Source organism: Pseudonaja textilis, chromosome 2, assembly GCF_049901715.1.
Source record: "Pseudonaja textilis isolate UNSWEBS1 chromosome 2, rPseTex1.2, whole genome shotgun sequence".
NCBI lineage: Eukaryota > Metazoa > Chordata > Lepidosauria > Squamata > Elapidae > Pseudonaja > Pseudonaja textilis.
In genome coordinates this window covers 120,792,170-120,815,596 of record NC_141991.1, presented here as the reverse complement: position 1 = coordinate 120,815,596, position 23,427 = coordinate 120,792,170, and the positions used below count along the sequence as shown (strand labels likewise).

The following is a 23,427-nucleotide window of genomic DNA, read 5'->3' as shown; positions in this document are numbered from 1 at the left end:
CGCAAGAAGCTTTTTCTGTTGTAATCATCTTGATTTCTCCTTCTTTGCTTATCAATTCTGATGCAATGACTCTAGTTTTTCCTAGATGTCAGTTTTCTGATTATTGTAACTTAAACCATAGCTTGATCCTAATTATTAGTAAACTGGATTTAGTAACAATTAAATATAAAATTGCTGCCTAGATTAGAATTCCATTAAGACACAATTTGGAAACTCTGGTTTAAACAAACCACGACAATGTCTAAATCACAGCATTTTGTGTCCTTTTTCAAATTGCCTTTAAATTAGACATATCTAATTTTTGCAACTTTGTTTTATACAAGATGATTTTAGCATCGTATTGCATTTTAGTCATTTAAATTTAATATTATCAGCCTGTGTCACCTCATTCCTCTTCCAATATATTGTTGGCTTCTCAGAGAAGTCGGCATTTATACATTCTTAATCACATGCAGTTAAGGAAAAATATGGTCAGGAATAATTTTTACCTCGCAAAATGCTTTGAAAGTTCAAGATGACATGGTATATGGTAGTGATTTCTAAAATCTCCAGAACACTCTTGTTGAGTGAATTCCATTACTGCAATAATGCCAAATCTTTTAGATTAGGGAATTTTGGCAGCTAAAACTTAGTGCTTCAAACTGATAAGCTCCAAAATTCCATGAGTGCTGGAAGCTTGGCCAAATTTGGGCTGGCTTATAAAATGAATGTAGGAGCAGGTTGGATAAAAAGTAATTTGAATGTGTCTCCTTTGTTCTTATGAATCTCTGTTCTTTAAAATCTCTTAACTGTTTTGATTGAGAAGTATAATTGTAGCAATGCCTGAAATTTACAGAGGCAATTAATAATGCATGTCTAATTATCCTAAAGATCATTCCTAAACTGAAATGTTATTATAGAGACTAAATTGGTAACGGTTGGATACCATCTCACAAAAACGGAGAAAGAAAAAGCCTCATGTTGTGCAAGCATTTATAAATACATATTGAGACAGATAAGCACCCACCCGCCACAAAATGTGAGTGCAGTGGAAGAATACTTAGCATATTTAAGGCATTTTAAGAAGGACATTAGGATAATTTTTTAATAAAAATTGAGATTTTAAAAAAATGATATGCAAGTAATCCTTGACTTACAGCAATACGTTTAGTGACCATTCAAAGCTACAATGGCACTGAAAATTGTCTTATAAGCCATTCTCACACTTACAATCACTGCAGCATCTTCACAGTCATGTGATCAAATTTTGGGCACCTTGCAACTAGCATGTATTTACAACAGTTGCAGCATCCTGGGTCATATGAGCACCATTTGCAATCTTCCCAACCAGTTTCCAACAAGAAAAGTCGGTAGGGGAAGCCAGATTCATTTAATGACCATATGATTTACTTAAAAACTGCAGTTATTCACTTAACCATGGCAAAAAGGTCGTAAAATGAGAGTGAAGATTTTAAGAACTGCCTTGCTTAACAACAGAAATTCTAGTCTCAGTAAATCAAGGGCTTTTTAGAATATCAAAACTCAGAAGTAGGATTATAGGAAGAGAATACCTAAAACAATTAGAGCATTAGCTGTGTACTTCACATACTCATGAGTGTGTGTGAGCGAAAAAATACATGGTCTATATAAAAATTTTTGTGACTAATACAAAATGATATTTTACTGGCAGTAAATTACAAGCAGGAACTGTTAGGCAAGTATTAAGAGGGTGTGTGTTTATTGTATGTTTTTTTCTTTTTAAATGCAAGCAATTTTACATAATATAATGAAGGTGTGTAACTGAAGAAACTAAAGATTCATTAAGTAAATACAGTATCTCTACTGAGGATTTTTCTTTTTATGGTATTCAGTTAAACAAAAAAATGACAGCAAGTCAGAAGTATACTAATAAAGAAATGAAATCACCCTTCTAATTCATTATGATACTGCTTTCGACTGTTGATACATGTACAATGTCATTTTTCCAGATTTCCATTATGAGGAGAATATTGGCATGAGAATGAGAAGATATAAATCCACACATTAAAAAAATAAAGAGATTTGATGTAGGTGCACTTTGAGATAAATTAACCTGGCATCATAGATTAAGTTCTCTAAAAAGCCAAATTGTCTAATGTTTTGAACATACTGAGCACCTAGCAATATATAATTGCATGAATATGAATACACAAAATCTTGTTTATATATTTGAAAGTTCATATCAAAACTGAAGGGTCTCTGGCTAATCATTGGTATGATATATAGATTTTTAAAGGAATCCCAACTGCTGCTGTATATATACAGTAGATTACAAGCATTTAACAGTCTAGAAGAACCATATTATTTTGACAATGCACATTCAACAGCTCCCAGGATTCTGAACATGTTTATGAATTATCAGTCTGATAAACATGAGCATTATAGTCTTCATGTAATTTATATGGCTTTACCAATATCTGGTATCTCCTAAACATTGATCAGTTGCAGATCAGCAATGAGTGATGATCCTCTAATCATCCAAATTATATTGTATGACAATACAGTATATGTTGTTTTGATTCTGATAAGCTTGGGTTTTGCTTCCACTAGCAGCAACAGTAGGTAATTTTACTGTTGCAGGTTGCAAAGGCTATATCCTCTTCAGTTACATAAGGAAAGCCATCTTGGTAATGGAGGGAATATATTTATTTCTTGAAATGAATTTCCCATATTTACCTCTGCTCCATTCTTCTTCTTTCCTTGCTAAAGGTAGTGGAGATTCCTCTTTGGAAAAGGAGTTTACCTCCACAATTGTGGGGCCCACAGTGAGCACACCAAACAGCCAACACTCCTCCCCAAGCAGGTCCCTTAGTGGTGAGTACACAATTTTCTGATTCCACTAGGATATTCCTGAAATGTGTCATCTGATTATGACCAGAGCAGAGAGTTTTGTTTATCTAAGGCAATAATTGTTTTCCGTTTAATGTTATCTGAAAAGCCCTAGATACTGGCCATCAATTTTAAAATGTACCTGACATTTATTTTGCATGAGACCCTGGTTTAAAACAACAACAACAACAACAACAACCAACAACCAGCAGTAGGAGAGTGGGGCTCTCTGGAATTTTCTGCAGAAAAAATAGTGGTTTTATAACATATTTGGTTTGAAAACTTGATTCATTCTACAAATTTTGTTCTTCTGGTCAATCACCAGTAATTCCTATAGAAGTGGAGGTAAAGTTGGATTTGGAGAGTTAGATTTATATAGCGTGCATTAGATTCAACCTTTATACCTCAGCAAACATATTTTCCTGCTAAAGTAGCATTTGACATTTGTGAAAATGGCCAAACCTTGGTTGCACATGCCTACAGATGCTTCTCTTAGACAGAATGTACATTAAATATATAGAAAATCCTCCTTTCTTATGTCAAATCCTAATTTAGTTGTAAATAGTGCAATTTAACCTTTCTTAAATTCATGGTCTTGAATTTCATAATTGAAAAGTTCTAATATTATGAGATAAAGGGAGAAAAGCATTATTTCTCCATAGTATGCATTATATTAAAATTTGTTTTTTAATCCAGTCTTAAATGCCAAAGTTCCTTTAGTAATTTTTAATTTTTGCTCAATATCAAGGTTTCATCATCCAGCTTAGGGTGTTTTTTAAATGCTTACTCTTTGCAAGTATTTAATACTATATTTTAATAAAGAAATGTTTCGGTTCTTTCTTTCTTTTTTTTTACCCCCACAGCAAATTCTATCAAGGTGGAAATGTACAGTGATGAAGAATCTAGCCGGCTGCTGTCACACGATGACCGGCTCATTGAAAAAGAGGACAGCGTGATTGTAGAGGATTCCCTCTCTGAGCCCCTTGGTTACTGTGATGGGTCAGGACAGGATCCGCATTCCCCTGGCGGCATACGGCTACCCAATGGCAAACTGAAATGTGATATCTGTGGAATGGTGTGCATTGGCCCAAATGTACTGATGGTGCACAAACGCAGTCACACTGGTGAGCAGACTTCTAGGAAGTATGAGCTTATGCTTGTTCTCTGCATAGTCCTTTAAGGTTAAATAATCTGAGACCCTGCTAGTCCTACTCAGGCCTTTTAAGGTGCTTCTGTATTGAGTTACGAGGGACTGAAGTAACTCAATAACTACACTTGTAGTTATGGAACTGTGGCCCTTTCCTCTGACAAATCTAAGACTTGTTGGTGAGTTCATTATTAAAATAGGATTTGACCTGAGAAATCTGCTGGTTCATATTCTTTGCCTATGAATGATGCTAGTTGTTAATATAGGTTATGAACAGTTTGTATCCTTCATTATAGTTTCATATGGCCTTTGAGTTAATTTTAAACCACTGTTGTGATTTACATTTATCCTAAGTATAGAAATCCTTTAGAATTACCTATAATCCTACACTATTATGACCAACAGTGAAGTCACAGCTTCATTTAAGTCCTGGTAATAGAAAAAAGAATTGGATTAAAAAAACAACCAAAACACTGTACTGTGTCATAGCTTTATTGAAAACCTTCAGCCAATATTATTCATGGAAAAAGTATGGGAAATCCAAGAAAATCAGGTCTCTTAATAGAGTTCAGCTGAGTCAGATGTTCCAGTCAGATGATGATCAGATATGAGTTGAAGGACTCTTCCCTTCAAATAACATACCTGTGTTTGTTACTACCATCAGAAGTATATTTTTGGACCATAAGAAAAGAATTGTCAATACTCATGAATCTTGTAAGGGCTACAACACTAGTGCCAAGGTTTTTGCTCTCCAGGAATCTAGAGTTGGGCAGTTATAAATAAATAAAATGCAACACATTTGTTATTATTCTTTAGAGCAGTCATCCAACAAAAACAGCTTAAGACCAAGGTGCATTGTAAAGAATCCTAATGTAATGGCAAAGGATCTTCAGGCCACTCTTGCTGTTGATAGTGTTCACAAATCTACCATTAAAAAACAACAACACTGCTCCCCCAAAAGCACGCTGTTGCTCATGTAAGATCACTTGAATGATCCAGCAGGCCACTGGCTTAATGTTCTGCTTAGTGGAATCTTCTAACATTAATGAAAGACATTATGTTTGGAGAAAACTAAGTGTTGGATTGTCACAAAAAGAACATCTCAACCGTGAAGCATAGTAACGCAAATAGCATCATCTTACAACCTCATGGGCTAGAGGCTCATAAACAATCCTTTAATAATGGATGTTGGCATACCAGCAAATTTTATAGGTGATTGTCAGCATACCAGCATGAGTCCAAATGGACCTGGGTCATGCAGTACAACAGCAGTCCTAATCATGTAAATTAATCTACAATAGAATGGCTGAAACAGAAGAAATGTTATGTTTTCAAATGGCCAAGCCAAAACCCCAAGTGTAACCTAATTGAAAGGTGGCAAGACCTAGAGTGGGCAGTTCATACAGGGGTAGACCAAAAATTTCAAACATTTGAAGTCAAACTGAGCCAAAGTACCTCCAAGACAATGTTTGGATCAGCAACATTGAATCAGTTTAGAAAGAGTAAATGTATTCAAGTCAGTTACAGTAGTCCTCGACTTACAACCATCTATTTAGTAACCATTCAAAGTTATAATGGCACTGAAAAAAATGACTTACAACTGTTTTTTAGACTTATGACTGTTGCACCATCCCCATAATCACATGATCAAAATTTAGATACTTGGCAACTGGCATGTATTTGTAAGAATTGTGGTGTCCCAGGATCCTGTGAACACTTTTTGTGACTGTCTGATGAGCAAAGTTAATGAGGAAGCCAGATTGATTTAACAACCATGTTACTAATTTAACAGCTGCAGAGATTCACTTAAGATCTCTGTGGCATGAGATCACCCAGCAAAAATAGTTAAGACATAGGTGGAAAAAGGCATTAATAATAAAAGATAACACATGAAGAGAGGACATTCAGTAATTGCTGGTATTGTGAAAGATAGCATAAGTCAAAAAGGTAATAATATAATGATATTCTGTACATAAACAACTGTTAATGGTGTAATGTAACTTCAGAGGAAGAGGTTACAACTTGAAAATTTATGTCTTTGACAATTCTAAAACATTTGACCAAATCATTAAAAATCCTTTTCTTTGCCATTTGTCAAAAAAAGGGGAGAATAAAATATTGGGAAACACATGCGATTGCTACAAATCTTATAGAGATTTATTCTAGGCTTGTTCACCCTGCATGCTTAGAAAGTCCACTTGATAGATTCTAAATGTTGAGATAGGTGAGCAAAATATTAATTTTGATGCTCAACAAAATAAAAAATCAAACCTTATTTTAACATTAAAGAACCAATCTTTCACAACTTTTTACGCATTTTCCCCAGCTTATAAGATTTTCACTCATTATTTCAAAGGTGTATAAATGATATCAATTTCATCAAATTATTACAGCTTCTTAAAAAATGGATTACTGATTTAAGAGTCTCAGTTGATTGATTGCTCCAAAGCATTTTACAGATGTGGAACCAGAAGCAGCAATAATATAAGGACTAAATAGTCCAAACAACAAATGCTTGAGTTGAATGTACTGCCAAAAAATGTCCTGAGGTAAATCTTTCTAGGTTCTAAGCTCTGCAAATGTTTATATCAAAGAACAGATTTGATTCAGAGGGACAATATGATGAGAGGCTCTGTTTTTGTCTCCAAAAGGAATTCACTGTCTATTTTGTAATAGAGTTATTCCAATATACAAGCTTTATAATATAATATAAAATAGGTTGACACAATGATGAAAGAAGTCTTTGGTACGTTTTTTTTTTCTTGCCAGCAGTACAAAAGTGTTCTTCATTGCCCTCTTTTGAGACTTCTTTTTTAAAATTTCTAATCTAACCTACAGTCCTGAAATTCCTGATACTGCAGCTTCTTATTCAAAAATTAATCAGGCCTGATCATGCTGAGCTGCTGAACCTAGGCTAGGACTAAAAGGATGATATGTATGTATGTATGTATGTATGTATGTATGTATGTATATATGTATGTATGTATGTATGTATAAGCTTCAGCAATACCAAGGAGCCAGACAAGCTTCTGACCTGCTTATGATATCCCTCCTTCTAGGTGAAAGACCATTCCATTGCAATCAGTGTGGTGCCTCCTTCACCCAGAAGGGCAACCTCCTGCGCCACATCAAGCTGCATTCAGGCGAGAAGCCCTTCAAATGTCCTTTCTGCAACTATGCTTGTCGGCGAAGAGATGCACTCACCGGTCACCTCCGCACACACTCAGGTAAATACCCAATATTTCTCTCAGAATGGGAAAACTCACTGCGGTCAACTTGCTGTGGCCAATTTGCTATGGCCAACTCGCCATGGGACAACTCACTGCCAGACAATTTAACAATTCAATTTAATTATTTAAAATAAATAAAAGCATTATTTTAACATCACATTCACATTTCATTTTGTCTCTCTTTTTACATCCTTTCTTTAACTATTCTATCATTTCTGTAATGTTAATGTAACTCTTGTCCCATGGTGAGTGTCCCGTGGCAAGTTGGCCATGGTGAATTGGCCGTGGCAAGTTGGCTGCGGCAAATTGTTATAGACCCCATTTCTCTTGGGCCATGGTTTGTAGGGTATCATGCTAGACTGGGAGACTGATTTTTTGCTCTGCTGCCAGTGCCTAACCACTGCCAATGTTACTTGATATTAAAGTTAAAGAAAGTCTTATTGCCCTCTGCTAGTCTTCTTTTCTGCTCTAATGTTGGCTCTGTGCCTCCAGTGCTTCCTTTTGATTTTGACACTTCCACACTCACAGATGCTATTTACAAACATATCTATAATACTTTCTTCCAAGAACTCATTGTGATGTAAATAGGCTCTCAAATCCAGTAGTGGCTATGCTCAGTCTTACTTAACATACAAGGTATGAGTACATTAACCAAATCTTACTTTTAAGGAAAGTCTCTAAATTGAACCAGGAAATCTTTCTGCTAATGATATCACTTTAGATAAAACAGCGAAAATTTCTGCTGTGCCATAATAACTGACAAATTGATGATGACGTGATGAAGTTTTTCTACATCACAGTCCACTTCATGAAATACATACCATAAAATTACTGAGATCCACAGAAGCTCATAATAGTAATTAATTGCTAGCCCTTGATGTCCTACATTTTTGTTTTTTAACAGCAACAAATTTACATGGCTACTTCTCTGGAAACCTATTAAAAATGGCTGTCATAATCCCATGATTAGTTGAAGTTATATTTCTTTGTCCAATAGATAAATGTGAGATATTGTCTTTGAATAAAATAAAAAATTGTATTGGTAGTTGACATGGGAATGAGCGGAAGGCTTCACAAAGATCTTCTCAAATATGTCATTTTATGTTGTTTTTAGTATAATAACAGCTAGGTTATTTGTTGTAAAAAGCAAAGTCTGTTCATCTATCAAGTTGTTATTTCTTTTCCTTGGTTTCTGTATATGGATTGTGTTGGGGCTTTTAAGCTTCATAAGTGTTTTTATGTATCTGTGATACTTGTCACTTCATTTCAAGGGTCAGATTGGAGAAATGATTGTTAGATTTGTCATTATTATGACAGTTTCTTTAGTTCCCCAGATCCATCTAATGATTTCTTATCTAGACAAATTATCTGTTGTAAGACAGAAAGCATTTGAGCTGCACAGACTTGTTCTTTGTGGAAGAATAATGTCTCTGTTGTAGAGGACCTTGCAGAATTGGTCCAATAAAAAATAACTGAACTTTGTCCTATTCACAGAACCAACATCTTGAGTGCTTTTCTCTGTTATATTAGAATTTTATAGACTAAAATTAGGTATGTTCCAGTCTCTATTGTATTATCTTAATATGAGTAAGCTACTTGACACTTTCCAGAAATATTTAATTATATCTCTTGATAATTGTCCGTATTTGCTGTTGCTGCAGGAGATCAAAGATCCTGAAAGGCGTTATTAGGTTGCCTACCCTTTGGCGATCATGCTTTGTAGTTTTATATGAATAATATTAATGGGACACATTATATTGCTCCTATGCCCTTTCTTAATATTTTAGTAAAATTCACAGTATCCGGTTTCATTTGGAACTTTAGTTGTTCTTGTTTTCTTATCATTGTGAAATGACCTAGTTTCAATAAATTTAAAGGTATGAGAATTTTTCATGAATGGCTAATATGATTCACAGTTAAAAACAGTAACATTTCTGATCTGGGATAGGAATACAGTCATCCACCTTATTGTTAAAGCTAATCTATAATTGTTTAAAATTTAGACCTGGTTATGTTGGAGGGGTATTTATCTGTCACAAGTAACTTGTCTCTTAAAAGTGAATAAAGGTGGGTAAACTTTACTTGGCATATTATTTAAGTCAGTGTCCCATCCTCAGAACAAGTCTTGCTCGCCTACTGAAGGGACTAGCTGGGATTGGAGGATTACATTAAATCGCCTGTAATTTACAAGTTATTTACAAGCAAATTAATGTAGCAGAGTTGTATCTTTTAACATGGTTGGGAGCATAATTCCTGTACTACAATTCCTGCACAGCAAAACTTGTGGTTTTGCTGTCAGCTTCTCCATTGATTCTGTTTGTCAGAAGCCAACTGTAAAGCTCACAAATGGGAATCATATGACCCTGGCACACTATGCAATCGTAAATGCCTACCAGTTACAAACACCTGAATCTCAATCATGGGACCATAGAGATAATGTGTGAAGTCTGGTCATAAAGTTACTTTCTAAGCACCTTTGTAATTTTGAATGGTTACTAAACAGGAGAGAATGTATTGTATATTTTTTATATTCTGTAAGCCGCCTTGAGTCGCCATGGGCAGCAATATAAATTCAATAAATAAATAAATAAATAATAAGGTAATTACAATTAGACCCTGCTTAAACACTCATTCAGTGACTGTTCAAATTTAGTGTTGCTAAACAAGTGATACTTACAATCAGTGTTCATAGTTGCAGCCATCACTGTCTCTGTGGTTGTGTGATTACAATCCAAGTGCTCTGTGACCAGCTCAGAATTACAATATTGCAGCGTCCTGCATTTTCAGTCTTCACTGCCGGCTTCCAGAAAGCAAAGTCAATGAGGAAGCTGGCAGGATGTTGCAAGTGATGACCATGTGATTTATAGAAGTCATTTAACAATGGCCACCAGAAGTGCTGGAACTGCTATTGCTAAGTGGCACAGTCACATGACCTTGGGCTTTATAACCACATTGCTTTAGTGACAGAAATTCCAGTTCCACTTATTGTTGTTAACCAAGGACTGCCTGTAAACTGAAAGTTGGCATATGGCAACTCTAAAGAGACCATAGAAATATTTTACATTTCTCAGGTAAACTATCTGAATAAATTGATACACCAACCCCAGTAAATACTTTTTGCAGTGTCAGAGGAGGAGGAATTATATTTCTAATCTTTCTTTTTCCTTCTAGAGTTATTTCCAAAGGAGACTTCCTGGGTCTTATTTAACTCTACTGAAAAAGAAAAGAAACTAGCTAACCATCTAATCTAGTTGATGACCAACTATGGGGATGTCTATGGGAAGCAAGAAAGCAATAATAGATATTCAGCTGTAGACTTCAACAATTGATAGTGAGAATTATATGGCTTCTGATGCTGTAATTAATATCTAGTCATCAGAAATCATGATAACTTTATCCTTCATGAATGTCTGATCTTTTAAAGATATGAGTACATTTTTGGTAATAAATTCCCTATTAAAGCAATGAGTGAAAAAAAAAAACTTCCTTTTATTTGCCCATAAATCTCCCACTATTAAGGATCGTTATATAGCTCCAGGTTATAGTATTGAGACAAACAGATTCTTTTCTGGTTTTTTTCCATATATGTGTAATTTTGTAAGGCAAAAGGGTCCAGGTGTTGTAACCTGTAGACCTAGGGGAATTTCTTCACTCACTTTGTTCATGTTGGTTTTCATTTTGGATAATCTAACTCTGTTATAATCTTGTTTTACATTTGTCCCAAATTCTTTACAGATATTCCAAGTTTAGTTGCACTGTAGCTCTGTATAAATGCAGAGTGATATTGACTGCAGTATTTCATTTTTTCCCTGTAATAATTCCAATAATGGTTTTGGGGGAGATATTTTAGACTGAGCTGCACTTTAGATTTTTTTTAAAAAAAAATTTATTAAAAGCTTTACAAAGCACTTTAAACTACACAAACTAATAAAAGAGTAGAAGCAGGAAAGAAAAGTAAAAAATGGGAAAGGAAGAAAAGCAAAGGGAATCAATTTTTTGCAGGAAATATGTGTACAACCGTGTAATATATAAGTATTCTTTTCTGTTATCCAGTCATCAAAACCCCAAAGTATAAGTGCATTTTCTTTCCAATTCATGCAAAAAAATCTAGAAGGGGTTTCCAGTCAGTCATAAATCTAGGTATTATTATTTTTTCTTTGATTAAAGAAGCTACTTTAGCCATCTCCACAAATTCCATCATCTTCACCAACTATTCCTCTGTTGTAGGTAGTTCTGAATCTTTCCATTTTTGACCATATAAGTCTCACTACAGTGGTCATACATAAAAAGGTCCATAACTTTTTTTCTAGTTGCTTGTCCATTAGTTCCAAAGGAAAAGTTTCTGGTTTCAGTTGCACTTTAACTTTTAAAATTGTGTTGCACATTACATTGACCGTTCTATCCATACCCTTACTACTACCACATATTCTCTTACCTGGTAATCATCACCAACTCAGACACCTTTGGGCTATATGGGAAAGTTCTTGAGGTTTTTTTTATTTCTTTGTTTTTTGTTGTTGTTGTTGCCCTATCTTGCTTACACAGAGTTGCCATTCCTATTTTAATGCTTATTCCCTAGTTTCAACACATAACTTTGAAGCTACATTTTTTGACTGAATCCCTTTAAACCGATGGGTTCCATTAGATTTACCCTTATTGCTTATACTTCGCTTCCAGTTATTTATGTCTATATTAGAAAAGACTGCTGCAAACACCAGGAAAACAATATTTAATTCCTGGTATTCTCTGAGTTTTAGGAATTTAACCCATGACATTGAAAGAGCATGTTTTGATAAATCACCAGTTATATCCTGGAAGCCATGGTCTATTCAATGGGAAATTCAGCTTTAATAGAAGAGCCATTGCTTCTAGTGTTTATAGTACTACTTTGTTAAAAATAAAGAAGTGCAAAGTTGTTATTTCTATCTATGAAGTTTCAATCTGTTCAAACTATTGATTTACAACACACTCGCCAGTAGTATTTCTGCAGAGTTTGACTGTAGTGAAACAGTGCTTTCTTTTCCGATCCTTTATTGCATCATTTTGTCACTAAACTTCCAGGTGTCAAAACACAACAGTCAGTTATAAATACAAGAAATAAAACATTAGAATTGGGATAGTATATAATAATAATAAAATCATACATCAGCAGGTTATTAATGGAGAAAATAGCGGAAGGGGGAATAGAAGCATCCTTATCACTGTTTGAGGTTGTGCAACTGTTAAAATAGCTTGTCCACCTGGGAGAGGGTAAGACAGGCATAATCTATCATCTCCCTTCCCATCAATCCTATAACCTGATATGCTGTCCTCAAATGAGGCAGTTCCTTTTATCTATGAAGATCTGCCTACAAAACAAAAGCGAGAATTTATAACGCAGATCAGCACATTTCATCATTTAGAACTAGGTTCAACCAGGATGGGGTTTCCTCCTGTGTGATCACCTCATTTCAAAAAAAAAAAATCCTTTTTGTTCTCTCTGTAGCTCAGTAAATATATGAGCTGGCTATTTGCATTTTACCAGTTTTGCTACAAATTCAATTCCTAAACAAATGTCATAGCTGTCATAGTCTTTCTCTGTTCATTGCATCTTTCTGAAAGTAAGCTGGGAGATTATATTTCCTGTTTCAATATTTTATTATTTGTTCCAGAAACTAGGCCCTAAGAATTTATTTGAATATCAAAATCAAGAATGGCTAGGTTAGAATAACTTCATGTTTTTCACATTGAATCAGCTTCATTTCATATGAAATTTAGGAGGAGGAATTCACCCCCAATAAACAAATAACAAACACTCAAGTAAATACATTGCTTAAAACTTACTTCAACAGTGGTCCATGGACCACCTCCTCTTCATCCTTCTACTAGAAGTACCAATTGCCTAGAACCACTAGAAGTGTTCTGATATTGTTATGGGAAAATGGTTATTACAGTATTTCTCATGAGAGAGATTGGAACTGAAGTCTTGTGTTGCTCTCAAAAAAATGAAAAACAAAAACCTTCCTCGTAAGGAATGAAACTGGCAAGGCAGGAACTAAAGGTTTCCAGAGAAGACCAGGATTTCAGCTAAGATCAAGAGTTTTTCAAGGTCCTAAAGAGATCATCCAAATATCAGTTGGCATGAAAATGTAGAGTTAAAAAGCCTAAAATTGAAACTCTGGAACACAAGCCTGCGTATTAAGCATTGCCTTCTGTATTCTACAGTGTGCATATGGTTTTATTATTGTCAGCATTACAGAATCAGTTTTGCCAGGCAATTTCTTATGAGAAAATAAGTGTCTGGAGAACCCAGATTCACAACTGTGTTCTTGCCCAGTGTTCACTTTGTCCTTACAAGGACCATGCAAGAAAAATCCATGTTATTTTTATTGTTCAAATGGGAAACCAAATTCACCAAGTATATGAGAGACAAAAACACAACACCTGAACTACCTGAAATTAGTATAGTGCATTGCTGAGGTGGGAAAACAGAACTGAAATTTCAGCAGTGGGCATTATCTGTTGTCCTAACTATCTTCTTCAAGAAATAGTGTCTAAAAGTAAACCCATACCTTTATTCCAGAACATATTACACCCGTACAAAATGTTCCTAGCGGGTTGATTTGTTTACCAAAACTTATGTAGCTCAGTCAAAGGTGTGAAATAAACAGCTCTCCAACTGATAACTGTAATTCCTTCAGAAGTCGTAGTTCTGAAGAAGTTCCTTCATAGCTGTGATTGCCTTCAGAAGTTGTGGGTGTTTCATCCCTGGAAGCCTTTAAGAAGAGACTGGACGTCCACTTGTCTGATATGGTATAGATACAGGGTCTCCTGATTAAGCAGAGGGTTGGACTAGAAGTCCTCCAAGGTCCCTTCCAATGCTATTCTGATTCTGTGTCTGCACCAGTTCTTAGTGATCAGGAACCTAACTGTGAGAAGTTATAGTGACAGGGTAGCAGGTTTACCTTATATACCTGCAGTCACAAGCAAGCTGTACACACTTCCCAATTCTTGCTGATCCAAAGTTTACTGTGATCGTTCAGAAATATAATTTGTATTATAGGGCTTCTTTTGTTTCTGTTCTCTTTTTAGTCTCTTCCCCCACAGTTGGCAAGCCCTACAAATGCAACTATTGTGGTCGCAGCTACAAGCAGCAAAGCACGTTGGAAGAGCACAAGGAACGCTGTCACAACTACCTGCAAAGTCTTAACACTGAACCACAGTTGCTGGCTGGCCAGCAAGGTAAGCCTGCTGCTAGACTGGAACAGAGACAAACCTAAGGAGAATGTCGTTGGTTATTATCTACGAAGGATTCTCTACATTTGAAAAATTTTGCCAATGTTAAAAAAACTGGGAGGATCATTGAGGATGGCACAGGCTACCTATAGAGACCAGCTCTATAGCTCAATCTTCCCACACTGAGCTTTCCCTAGTGGGTTGAGCTATTGCTGCTCCTATGCCCAGGTAGCATAGCTATCTGTACAGATCACTGAAAATGATTGCTAAACAAGGCAGTCCCTAAACGAGGACTACTTGTATGTTGATTGTGAATTTTGAAATTTGGAACTCTTATCACATCTGTAAACTATCAGTGTGAAAATAACTGGTCCCAGTTGACACAAAACCCCTTTCCCCAAATCCAGTTGCTGCAGCTTCATTAATATTTTTTATGTCAGGACTAAGATTCTCATTTCTAGGAGAGATGGAAACCAGCTTTAGTGGCCAAACATGCAGGATGGGAGACAGGAGAGATGCTAGTACATAAATACTGTGAAGCAGGAGAACAGAAGCTAAATGGGATAATCACAGACATAGACAGCAGGCTCTAATAGGATTGATTCAAGTTAGCACTGACTGCCAGTTGTAACCTTAAGTGTTTTGCTGTGATATTTTTTCCTCCAATCAATCAGTTATCAATATCATTCATGCATGGCCTTCATAATCTTGCACAGACACTTTAAAAAAGAAATATAGGGTAGAATCAATTTGGACAACCAAAAATGAAAGCCAATTTTATAACCAGGTGACGAGATGCGAGACTTGGAGATGGTGCCGGACTCCATGCTTCATTCCTCAGCAGATCGGCCAGCCTTTATTGACCGACTAGCAAACAGCATCACCAAACGAAAACGCTCCACACCTCAGAAATTTATAGGTAAGGTCCATTCATGCATTTCTGGAAAAAGAGCTGGTCTTCTTGTGAGCCAAGAGTTGTTGGATTACAGTACAGGATGTCTTGGGTGCTTCTCCCTGGACTAAAGAAGTCCCATCTGTAGTGTTGGTTTCCATCAGCATTATTGGTCTTACTCTCATCATAGGCTTACCATCTGATATTAGAAGGAATTTGTAATCTGATCTCTTTTATCCTATGCATTAGGAGAGAAGCAGATGCGGTATAGCCTCTCCGATATGGCATATGATGTCAACTCCAGCTTTGAGAAGGACGTGGAAATGGTGGCTGCCCACCATCCCATGGACGCTACCTTTGGCAGTTCATTGTCATTCATGGGAGCAGAACATTTGCGCCCCCTCAGACTCCCACCCACAAACTGCATCTCTGAGATCACACCTGTCATCAGCTCTGTCTACACTCAAATCCAGCCCCTCCCAGGCAGGTTGGAAATTGCAAGTAGTCGGGAAGCTGCCGAAGGCCACGAGGACCTTTCTGATGGGACACAGATTGTGTATCGGGCGTCACGGGAGCCAAGTATGGTATCACCTAGCAATGGTTGCCAGGATTCCACAGACACTGAGAGCATCCATGAGGAGAGGGGCTCACAGCAGCCGCTGCTATCCAGCATTGGGAATTGCAGCAGCAGCCGGCAGAGTCCAGCCTACGCCAAAGAGGACCCCAAATTGCAGGAGGGCATCATTCCCACCACTACTCGGTCAACTCCCAGTTCAGCCAAAGAAGCCCTGCGTGTGGTAAATGATGAAGGGGAACAGGTAAAAGCCTTCAAATGTGAGCACTGCCGGATCTTATTCCTGGACCACGTCATGTTCACCATCCATATGGGCTGCCATGGCTTCAGAGACCCTTTTGAATGCAACATCTGTGGCTATCACAGCCAAGACCGGTACGAGTTCTCTTCCCACATAGTGCGAGGGGAACATAAAGTAGGCTAATCTTACTCTGTCCCCTTATTCATCTCTCCCCATCACTAGTGCTCTATCTTAGTTGGGCATGGAACTGTTCATTTCTTTTGTACTCCTTTGCACTGACTTTGGCTAAAAAAGAGAAATGTTTTTTTTTTAAAGAAAAGAATCCTAAGTTTTAAAAAAATCCAATGAACTTGAGACGGGGAGGAGCTCATAACATTTTGCCTTTCTCTATGGTGTGTTATTTAAAAGTTAATAATTAATTTTAAAATCCGTGTTTTTCTCTCACACTAGTGGTTATTTATTAACTTCCTTCCTTCCTTCCTTCCTTCCTTCCTTCCTTCCTTCCTTCCTTCCTTCCTTCCTTCCTTCCTTCCTTCCTTCCTTCCTTCCTTCGTATAGATTTTTCATTCATTTCACCAGGAATGTCCTCTTTTGAGGAACAAGTAAAGGCTGGCACATAGCCCAGCAGCAAGCTTGACTCTCTAAGGTTAAGGTCTCTTCCATTTGGACATTTTTTTTGTTTCAGTTCCCATATTTCTTTTAAGCCACCATGTTAGGTATTAAGAACCTCAGATCAGGTGCTAAACACATTATAGAGCTTCCCCCCTTTTCAAGGGGCTAGGAAAGCCACGGCCTGAGCTATATTACTGTTCAAATGAACCGTATAATATCTTCTTTTTATGAGTGGCTGTGAAATGGAGCGTATGAAGGTGTCATGCTAGGAATGCTGTGGTCCCAAGAATTTAATACCTCTGTGCATCTACTTAACACAGCTTTGAACTGACTTGTATTATTTCCTCTATCGGGGCCCAAAAGGGATAGTGAATTTTGCATCGGGTGTTGATGAAGGAGCTATGGTGTTTCAAGGAAGATGATGGGCACTTTGTATAGGAAGAATGCTGCCTTTCCATATTGAACCGAGAACCAGCATTGGGAAAACAAATGCTGCTTCCAGGATGCAATGAAGGAACCCTAACATTATCTGGTTAAAATCGGTGATGCTTCTAAAGAGTCTGGGATGTCCTGTCTTCTCTCCAGATAGGTTGTCTGAGCTAATTTTCTTTGAGCTTCCGTGGTTAGCACTTAGCGGATAATGGTTGCTAAAGACTGTAGAATCAGGGTAGGCAAAATGTAGCTTTTACGACTCCCATCATGTCTTAGTACCCTCTGAGCAGGCTAGGATTAATGGGAGTTGGAGTGCAGCAACATTTGGAGCCCATCTAAGCTTTGGAAGAGGTAAGCCTCCTAGATGAGTGCAGGTCTTTTAACTTTTCTCTCCCAATATGCAGGTTCTTTAGACAGCATTAAGGAGCTTGGCTTTGCTGAGTAGGAATTGATTTGTAAGGTGGATATCTTTTCATTGGGAGGTAAGACTAGATTGCGAGAGTCAGCTTAGGAATTTCTTAACATCTACTAGAGCCAAAGGAATGAGGAGTAAACTGCCAGTATCTCTGTTCCAGTGCCTAACTCACACCTCCTTGTTCAGATTCCCAGCATCATGATTTCTGAACAGCTTGGTATTGGACTTAGTTTCCCCGTCAGTTTAGCTTTCCTTGTTTGTGTCGATCCGTTACGAGCCTTATGGATCCAGAAAGCATGAGCAAGATCTGAAAGTGGCAGCCGTGAGGGCGAGAGTTCTCTCTATTTATGGAATACATCACACTGCCCATCCCAAACTAAGGGGATGTAAGCTCTGCAGGGAGAGTTTCCGTTTTCTTACGCAGGAATCTTTTCTCCAGATCAGTGGCAACCACTTTTCTAAGCTGATTTTGCTGAAAAGGCAAAAGAAATGCAGCAAGATTTCCATAGTGACAAGATTTCCATCTGTTCACAGGTACATGGTCCAGGGTATCAGAGAGGATCATTAGATTTCTGCAGCAAGGGCCCTACAAGGACACATGTGTACTTTAGTGTCTTAAAAACTTTGATCATCATCAAGGGCAAAAAAAAACCCCTCTCCATTCTATAATTGGTTGCAGATTGCTGCTGATAATAGGCTGTAGGCAAGAGATAAAACACCACTTGTCGGTATTAGGCAGTCATCCCACCTCCCCAGCCTGAGTGGAAATCTTGTTGATAATTGTTTTTTAAGAGGGCAATCACCAAATTAGAAGGGTTATGTGCTGAGCCAATAAAACTTGAAGCTTGCCTTTTTCCGGAGCTTGCTCTGTCTTTATCTGTTGGAAACATCTCATCTGACGGAAAGGGGTATGTGATTAAAATAGTCTCTCTAGTCTTAGCTGGGCAATGGATGTGACAAGAAGGGGAGTGCTTTTGGTTTAGATAAATCCCTTAATGCATTTACTCAGCAGCAGCCCAGGGAATTGCTTCCTTGCAGGATAAACCAAAGGCGGTTCTTTTTCTACTTAAAAAGCAAACCTCAAGCTGCAGTGTTTTGTTCATTTTCCTTCTTTATTGCTTTTTGTAATGTGAAATACAGAGCTGCGCTTTTAAAAAAAAAATTAAAAAAAAAAAAACAGGCCCAGCCAGTTTGACTAACTGGAAAGGCTGATTGAATGAGATATTTTGAGGAATTGGCCAAGGAGATGGGAGTGGAACTTTTCTTTACATACAGTAACCTGATTCCACTGTTCTGTCATATTTAAAAATGTTGACTTTTTGTGGTACAAGATCACTTTCCCCCTTCAGCTTTCTCTTTCTCACATTCAGCATAGGAATGGCATCTTAGAGGCTTGGATGGCATTTTGAGCTGGTCCCAGCAATGTCTGTTTTAGCTTCAGCAGCAGAAGTGAACTAATACATACTTTTTGTCATTCTGATTATATTGTGTGCAATACAAATAAAACATGCTGAGGGACTTTGCCAAATTGTTAGGGAGTTTGAAAGTCCAGTTCTTATGGGGGTATTTTTCCTATTAGAATGATACTTTTGGCTCCTTTAGTTCTACTGGCCCTAAGGTCAAGGATTTTTTTTTTCTCCCGTTGATGTACTCATGTCTTCTATTGATGTACATTTAAAGTAATTCAACATTTTTTTGTGATTGTTAATCTAAATAGTTATTTCATGTGACATAGTTTTTCCCTGTAATAATCTCCATGATTTCAATACTCATTAGAGTGTTTTGTGTGAATGAAATCCTAGAGGGTATTATGGGAGCTCTCCTTTGAGTGGGAAAAGTCACAAGAACCAGCTTTTACACCTTTTGTAATTTGTCTTGCTCTAAAGGATGAGATCCCTTCACCACTTACTTTAAAACTATGAAGATTTCTTTTAATTTAACACAGTTTGATAAGATTATAATTGCATTGAATTCAGATGTTACTCATAGTGTTTGGGCTGTGCTCCAAAATACCAGAGAGAACATATCTTTAGGTTTTTTTTTCATTATTACTGTTAAAACATCCTGGGAAACCTTATGAAAAAGTTATGTAAAAGCAAAACATTGGACATCAAAGGCATATTTATTGCATATAGTAAAACTTCTAAGCTGATTTCCAATATTCTCAACAACCCACCCTTCCTGCATTTGTTGCCCATTTTGTGAGTAAGGAGATGTGTGGGTGTGGATGTCATACACACACACACACACACACACACACACCACATACACATTTGCACCTCTCAGAACAAGTTGTCCAAATATTTGTCCTTGGGAAAGAATTGAGCTACTCAAATAATTGTCTAAGAATTTTAGATTCCTCTGCTGATAACTTTCTCCCTAAAAAAATAGTTCTGACAGTACAATATAGTCTGTTCATGTATCTGTGCATCTGAACAAAATTCAGATGTTTATCACTCAGGCGTTCAGTGTCACAATGGAAGTAGATCTCTGAAAATAAGGGAAGGTGCAAATAGGCCTATATAATAATAGAAATGAGAGCAATCCCTAATCTCAGTTGTGTGCATGTTTCTTTTCCCATGTGAATCTAGATCTAAATAGGGCATGTATAGTAACTCCCGAGTTATATAGATAGCATTTATCCCTTGTGGGATCAGACAAATAGCACTTCTCTCTAGGTACTTGAAATTCCTGTGCTTCTGTTATGATGTATAAACTCCAAAGGACTAGGGTAAAATCCATTTACTTTAGCTGGAGAGCATTATATTGTCTCTAATGAAAAGCAAACATACATACATGAATTAGTAGTTACAAAGTTCTATAACCAAATTCCAAAAATATCCAGTTCTGCAGAGAATGGATGTGTAATCAATATTTTAAGCAAAACTGGAAATCAAACAGCAAAATTTATGTTTGTTTTCTTTCCACATACTGAACTGAATGCACTGTATGAAGCAAGATAAATACAGATAGAAAATTAAATTTGGGTTAAAGATACCAGGAGTGTGACTTTTGTTGAGATGTCTCCTTGGTGTTTGAACTTTATTATCATTGCCCTGATACGTTCCATGTGAGATGTGAATTACCTCTAGTTTTAATAGACAAAATTACAGAAATATATCTCTGTTCCCCCAATGCAGACTCAGATTTCTGTCAAAGCAATGTAAAACATATTGAACAGCTGACCAGATATTCTTTCCATCTAAATATATTAGTCAAGAGGAGGAACCATTTATTGGCTTCTTGGAAGATGGCATTGGGAAGAATATACACTTATGAAGTTTTCTTTATTTATATATTTGTTCCTGAAATAGGTATGAAACTTTGACAAGAAAGACAGAAAAGCTTAGATAGTTGGAAACTGACTTCTTGAAAGCCAAAGATGGCCCTTGGGTGCTTGGCCTGACTTCATTGCCACACTGATAAAGCACCTAAAGTGTCATTTTTACTGGGTTTTTTTTAAAAAAACTATCCTTTGTGCCTCCATACAAAGTCCACATTCAGAATTGCTCTGCTTCCCATTTCTGGTGGGAATTGGACCACTCTATGCAGGAGCCAATTATTTTTGTTTAAGGGGAAATATTCAGACAGTTCTTGATCTAAATGAAGATGTCCAGAAGATCATTTGTGAACTCTTGTCTACTGCACTGTGGAATGGTACTAATCTCTCTCTGCCCTCCTTCAGGGAACAAGAATCCTGCTTCGGACTTTACATATTACCTCCTGCTTGCCCCCTTTTGTGAAAATGAAAACAGGTTTGTTTTTAGGGAAACAAAGCTCTGACATTTCTAATAAATCAGTGTTCCTTTTTATTTTTTGCTTTCACCTGTATGAAGAGCCTAAAAAACAAATGTAGGAATTTTGTAAAACTCCAGGTCTCTTTAACTTGTGTAAATATATATATTTTTTAACCAGATGTATGAAGAACAAAAAAAGATGTGCAATATCCCCAACCCGCTACAATATTCTTCACTTGTTTCTAACAAGCTTTCATTTGTATATTGTTATTGGGTTTGCTGGTGTGGCGCTCTTCCCCCTCCTCTTTTTTTTGGTGGGGTTAAACTTGCTTTTAAATAAAAGAAAAACCTCTTACTGCAAAAGCTTTTTTGTATTTGTAATATATTGTAAGTACATATTTGTGTAATGGAGATTATACTACTGTTAAGTTTTGTACTGTACTGGCTGAAGGTCTGTTATAAATAAACATGAGTAATTTAACAGTCTGGTTCCTGGCTATCCTTAACTAATATTAATATTTGTGCTGACTCTTTAGATCAGCATCTAATTCAGCACCATGTTAATACCTTGCAAAGGCCTCCCTCATTCCTGCCAATAGGTGAGCAGAAGAGCAAATCAGAAGGAAATTTGCTGTGATTCTCGTTTGTAAAAAAAAAAAAAAAGCCCTTTTGCTTCAGAAGAATAAGCTGCATGTATGTACTGTATATAGCCAAGGGTTGACTGTTCTTCATGGCTGCGTGGTAACCGAGGTAAAATATAAATCAAGGGTGGTCAGTCTCTTGGCAAGAACTTACTCTCCTGATCAGCTGTTGGTCTATGTTAGGCTTTTTTTTCCCTTGTGGCAAGGGGAGAAGGAGAGTAGGAGGTGAACTGCTTCCATTTTGACTTTTAAAAAATGATTTAAAATTACATAGTCATTAGGGGAGTCAGTGGAGAGAACTGAGGGTGGATACACTTATCATAGCTGCCCAAAGACTTTCCCATGCTTGTTCTCATCCTTCTTTAATTTTACATACCAGAAAATAGACAACGTTGCCCTCAAAGTTATGATCTTTGAAAGCACTGGAGAACTGCATGGAGACTCTAGCCTCCTCCACTCCAGCCCTAGGAATAAAGAGGAACCCATATACTGTGGTATAGAATTGGAATGTACATGCCTGCCATAGACTTTGCAGAATGTATGCTTTTCTTTAAGATTAGACACACTGGCAGCTGAACTGCAGATGTTCATATTGAGCTACCTAAGCGATGTCCGTGTTCCTACTTTTGAAAAATGCAAGGTTTTGATAATCCATTTGTTGGTGAGTGTCTAATGTTTTAGAAATTCAGGCATAATCGGTATGTGTGTGATTGCCAAGTGCAGACAGAAAAGAATATGTATTGGGATTTACAATGGATGTGGATCTATAGTACAATCCATTCTAAGAGCTTCACATCTTACTAGTTAGCACTTTCCACCCAATTAATCGACTACCACTTGTAATAAAAGAATGAGAGAAAGACCAAAGTCCTTTTTATCTCTATAATAGGAATCTGAGACAAGAATTGCTGCTTATAGTGGCACCTAATGCCTATGAGAAGGCTGGATAAATATTAATTTCAGCTTTGAACAAATGGATAGCTTTGAACAAATCCTGCTATTTCTCTGGCAAAAGAAATGTGCCCTTCAGCTTTGGCTGTTTCTATATCCCAATTTATAGAATTTATTTTATTTTAAAAATCTATTTGTTTCCCCATAACTAAGGGCAATATTCAATAATACAAAGTTTGGTTCAGTTTCAATCCCAAGTATATATGTAAACATGAGGGATTTTTTAATCAAATTAGTCAAATACCCGTTTAAAATTTGGAAATAACTCTCCTGTAAAGTTATAAATAAGCGGTCACCACCATGACGGTTCACTCATTCATCAGCATGAAGGCAGGTCTTAATAAAGACTTTAAGTCTGACACATGCTAGACAAGCTAAAAAAAATGAAACTACAAGAACTTGGGAAATACGTCCCCCCTTTTTAAATGTAAGAGCTATCCTTACCTCTTCATGAGGAAAAAGAGCAAATTATTTAAGACTCCAATATTACTGA

The 23,427-nt window shown here is 36.8% G+C and overlaps 1 protein-coding gene across 5 annotated transcripts in view; it reads left to right on the top strand.

Moving 5' to 3' along the window:
- IKZF4 (IKAROS family zinc finger 4) overlaps positions 1-21,823 on the top strand; it is a 63,311-nt gene extending 41,488 nt beyond the window's left edge. For 4 of the 5 annotated variants that reach the window (XM_087925084.1, XM_026711113.2, XM_087925083.1 and 1 more), the window contains 6 exons: positions 2,728-2,832; positions 3,711-3,971; positions 7,054-7,221; positions 14,296-14,445; positions 15,227-15,358; positions 15,581-21,823. In XM_087925084.1, the coding sequence (XP_087781210.1) occupies positions 3,731-3,971; positions 7,054-7,221; positions 14,296-14,445; positions 15,227-15,358; positions 15,581-16,329 (1,440 nt within the window). In that variant the 5' untranslated portion in view covers positions 2,728-2,832; positions 3,711-3,730 and the 3' untranslated portion in view covers positions 16,330-21,823. Of the gene's footprint in view, positions 1-2,021; positions 2,050-2,727; positions 2,833-3,710; positions 3,972-7,053; positions 7,222-14,295; positions 14,446-15,226; positions 15,359-15,580 lie in introns of those variants that run through there. The other variant, XM_087925086.1, reaches the window with a different exon arrangement.
- Positions 21,824-23,427: the final 1,604 nt, after the last annotated feature.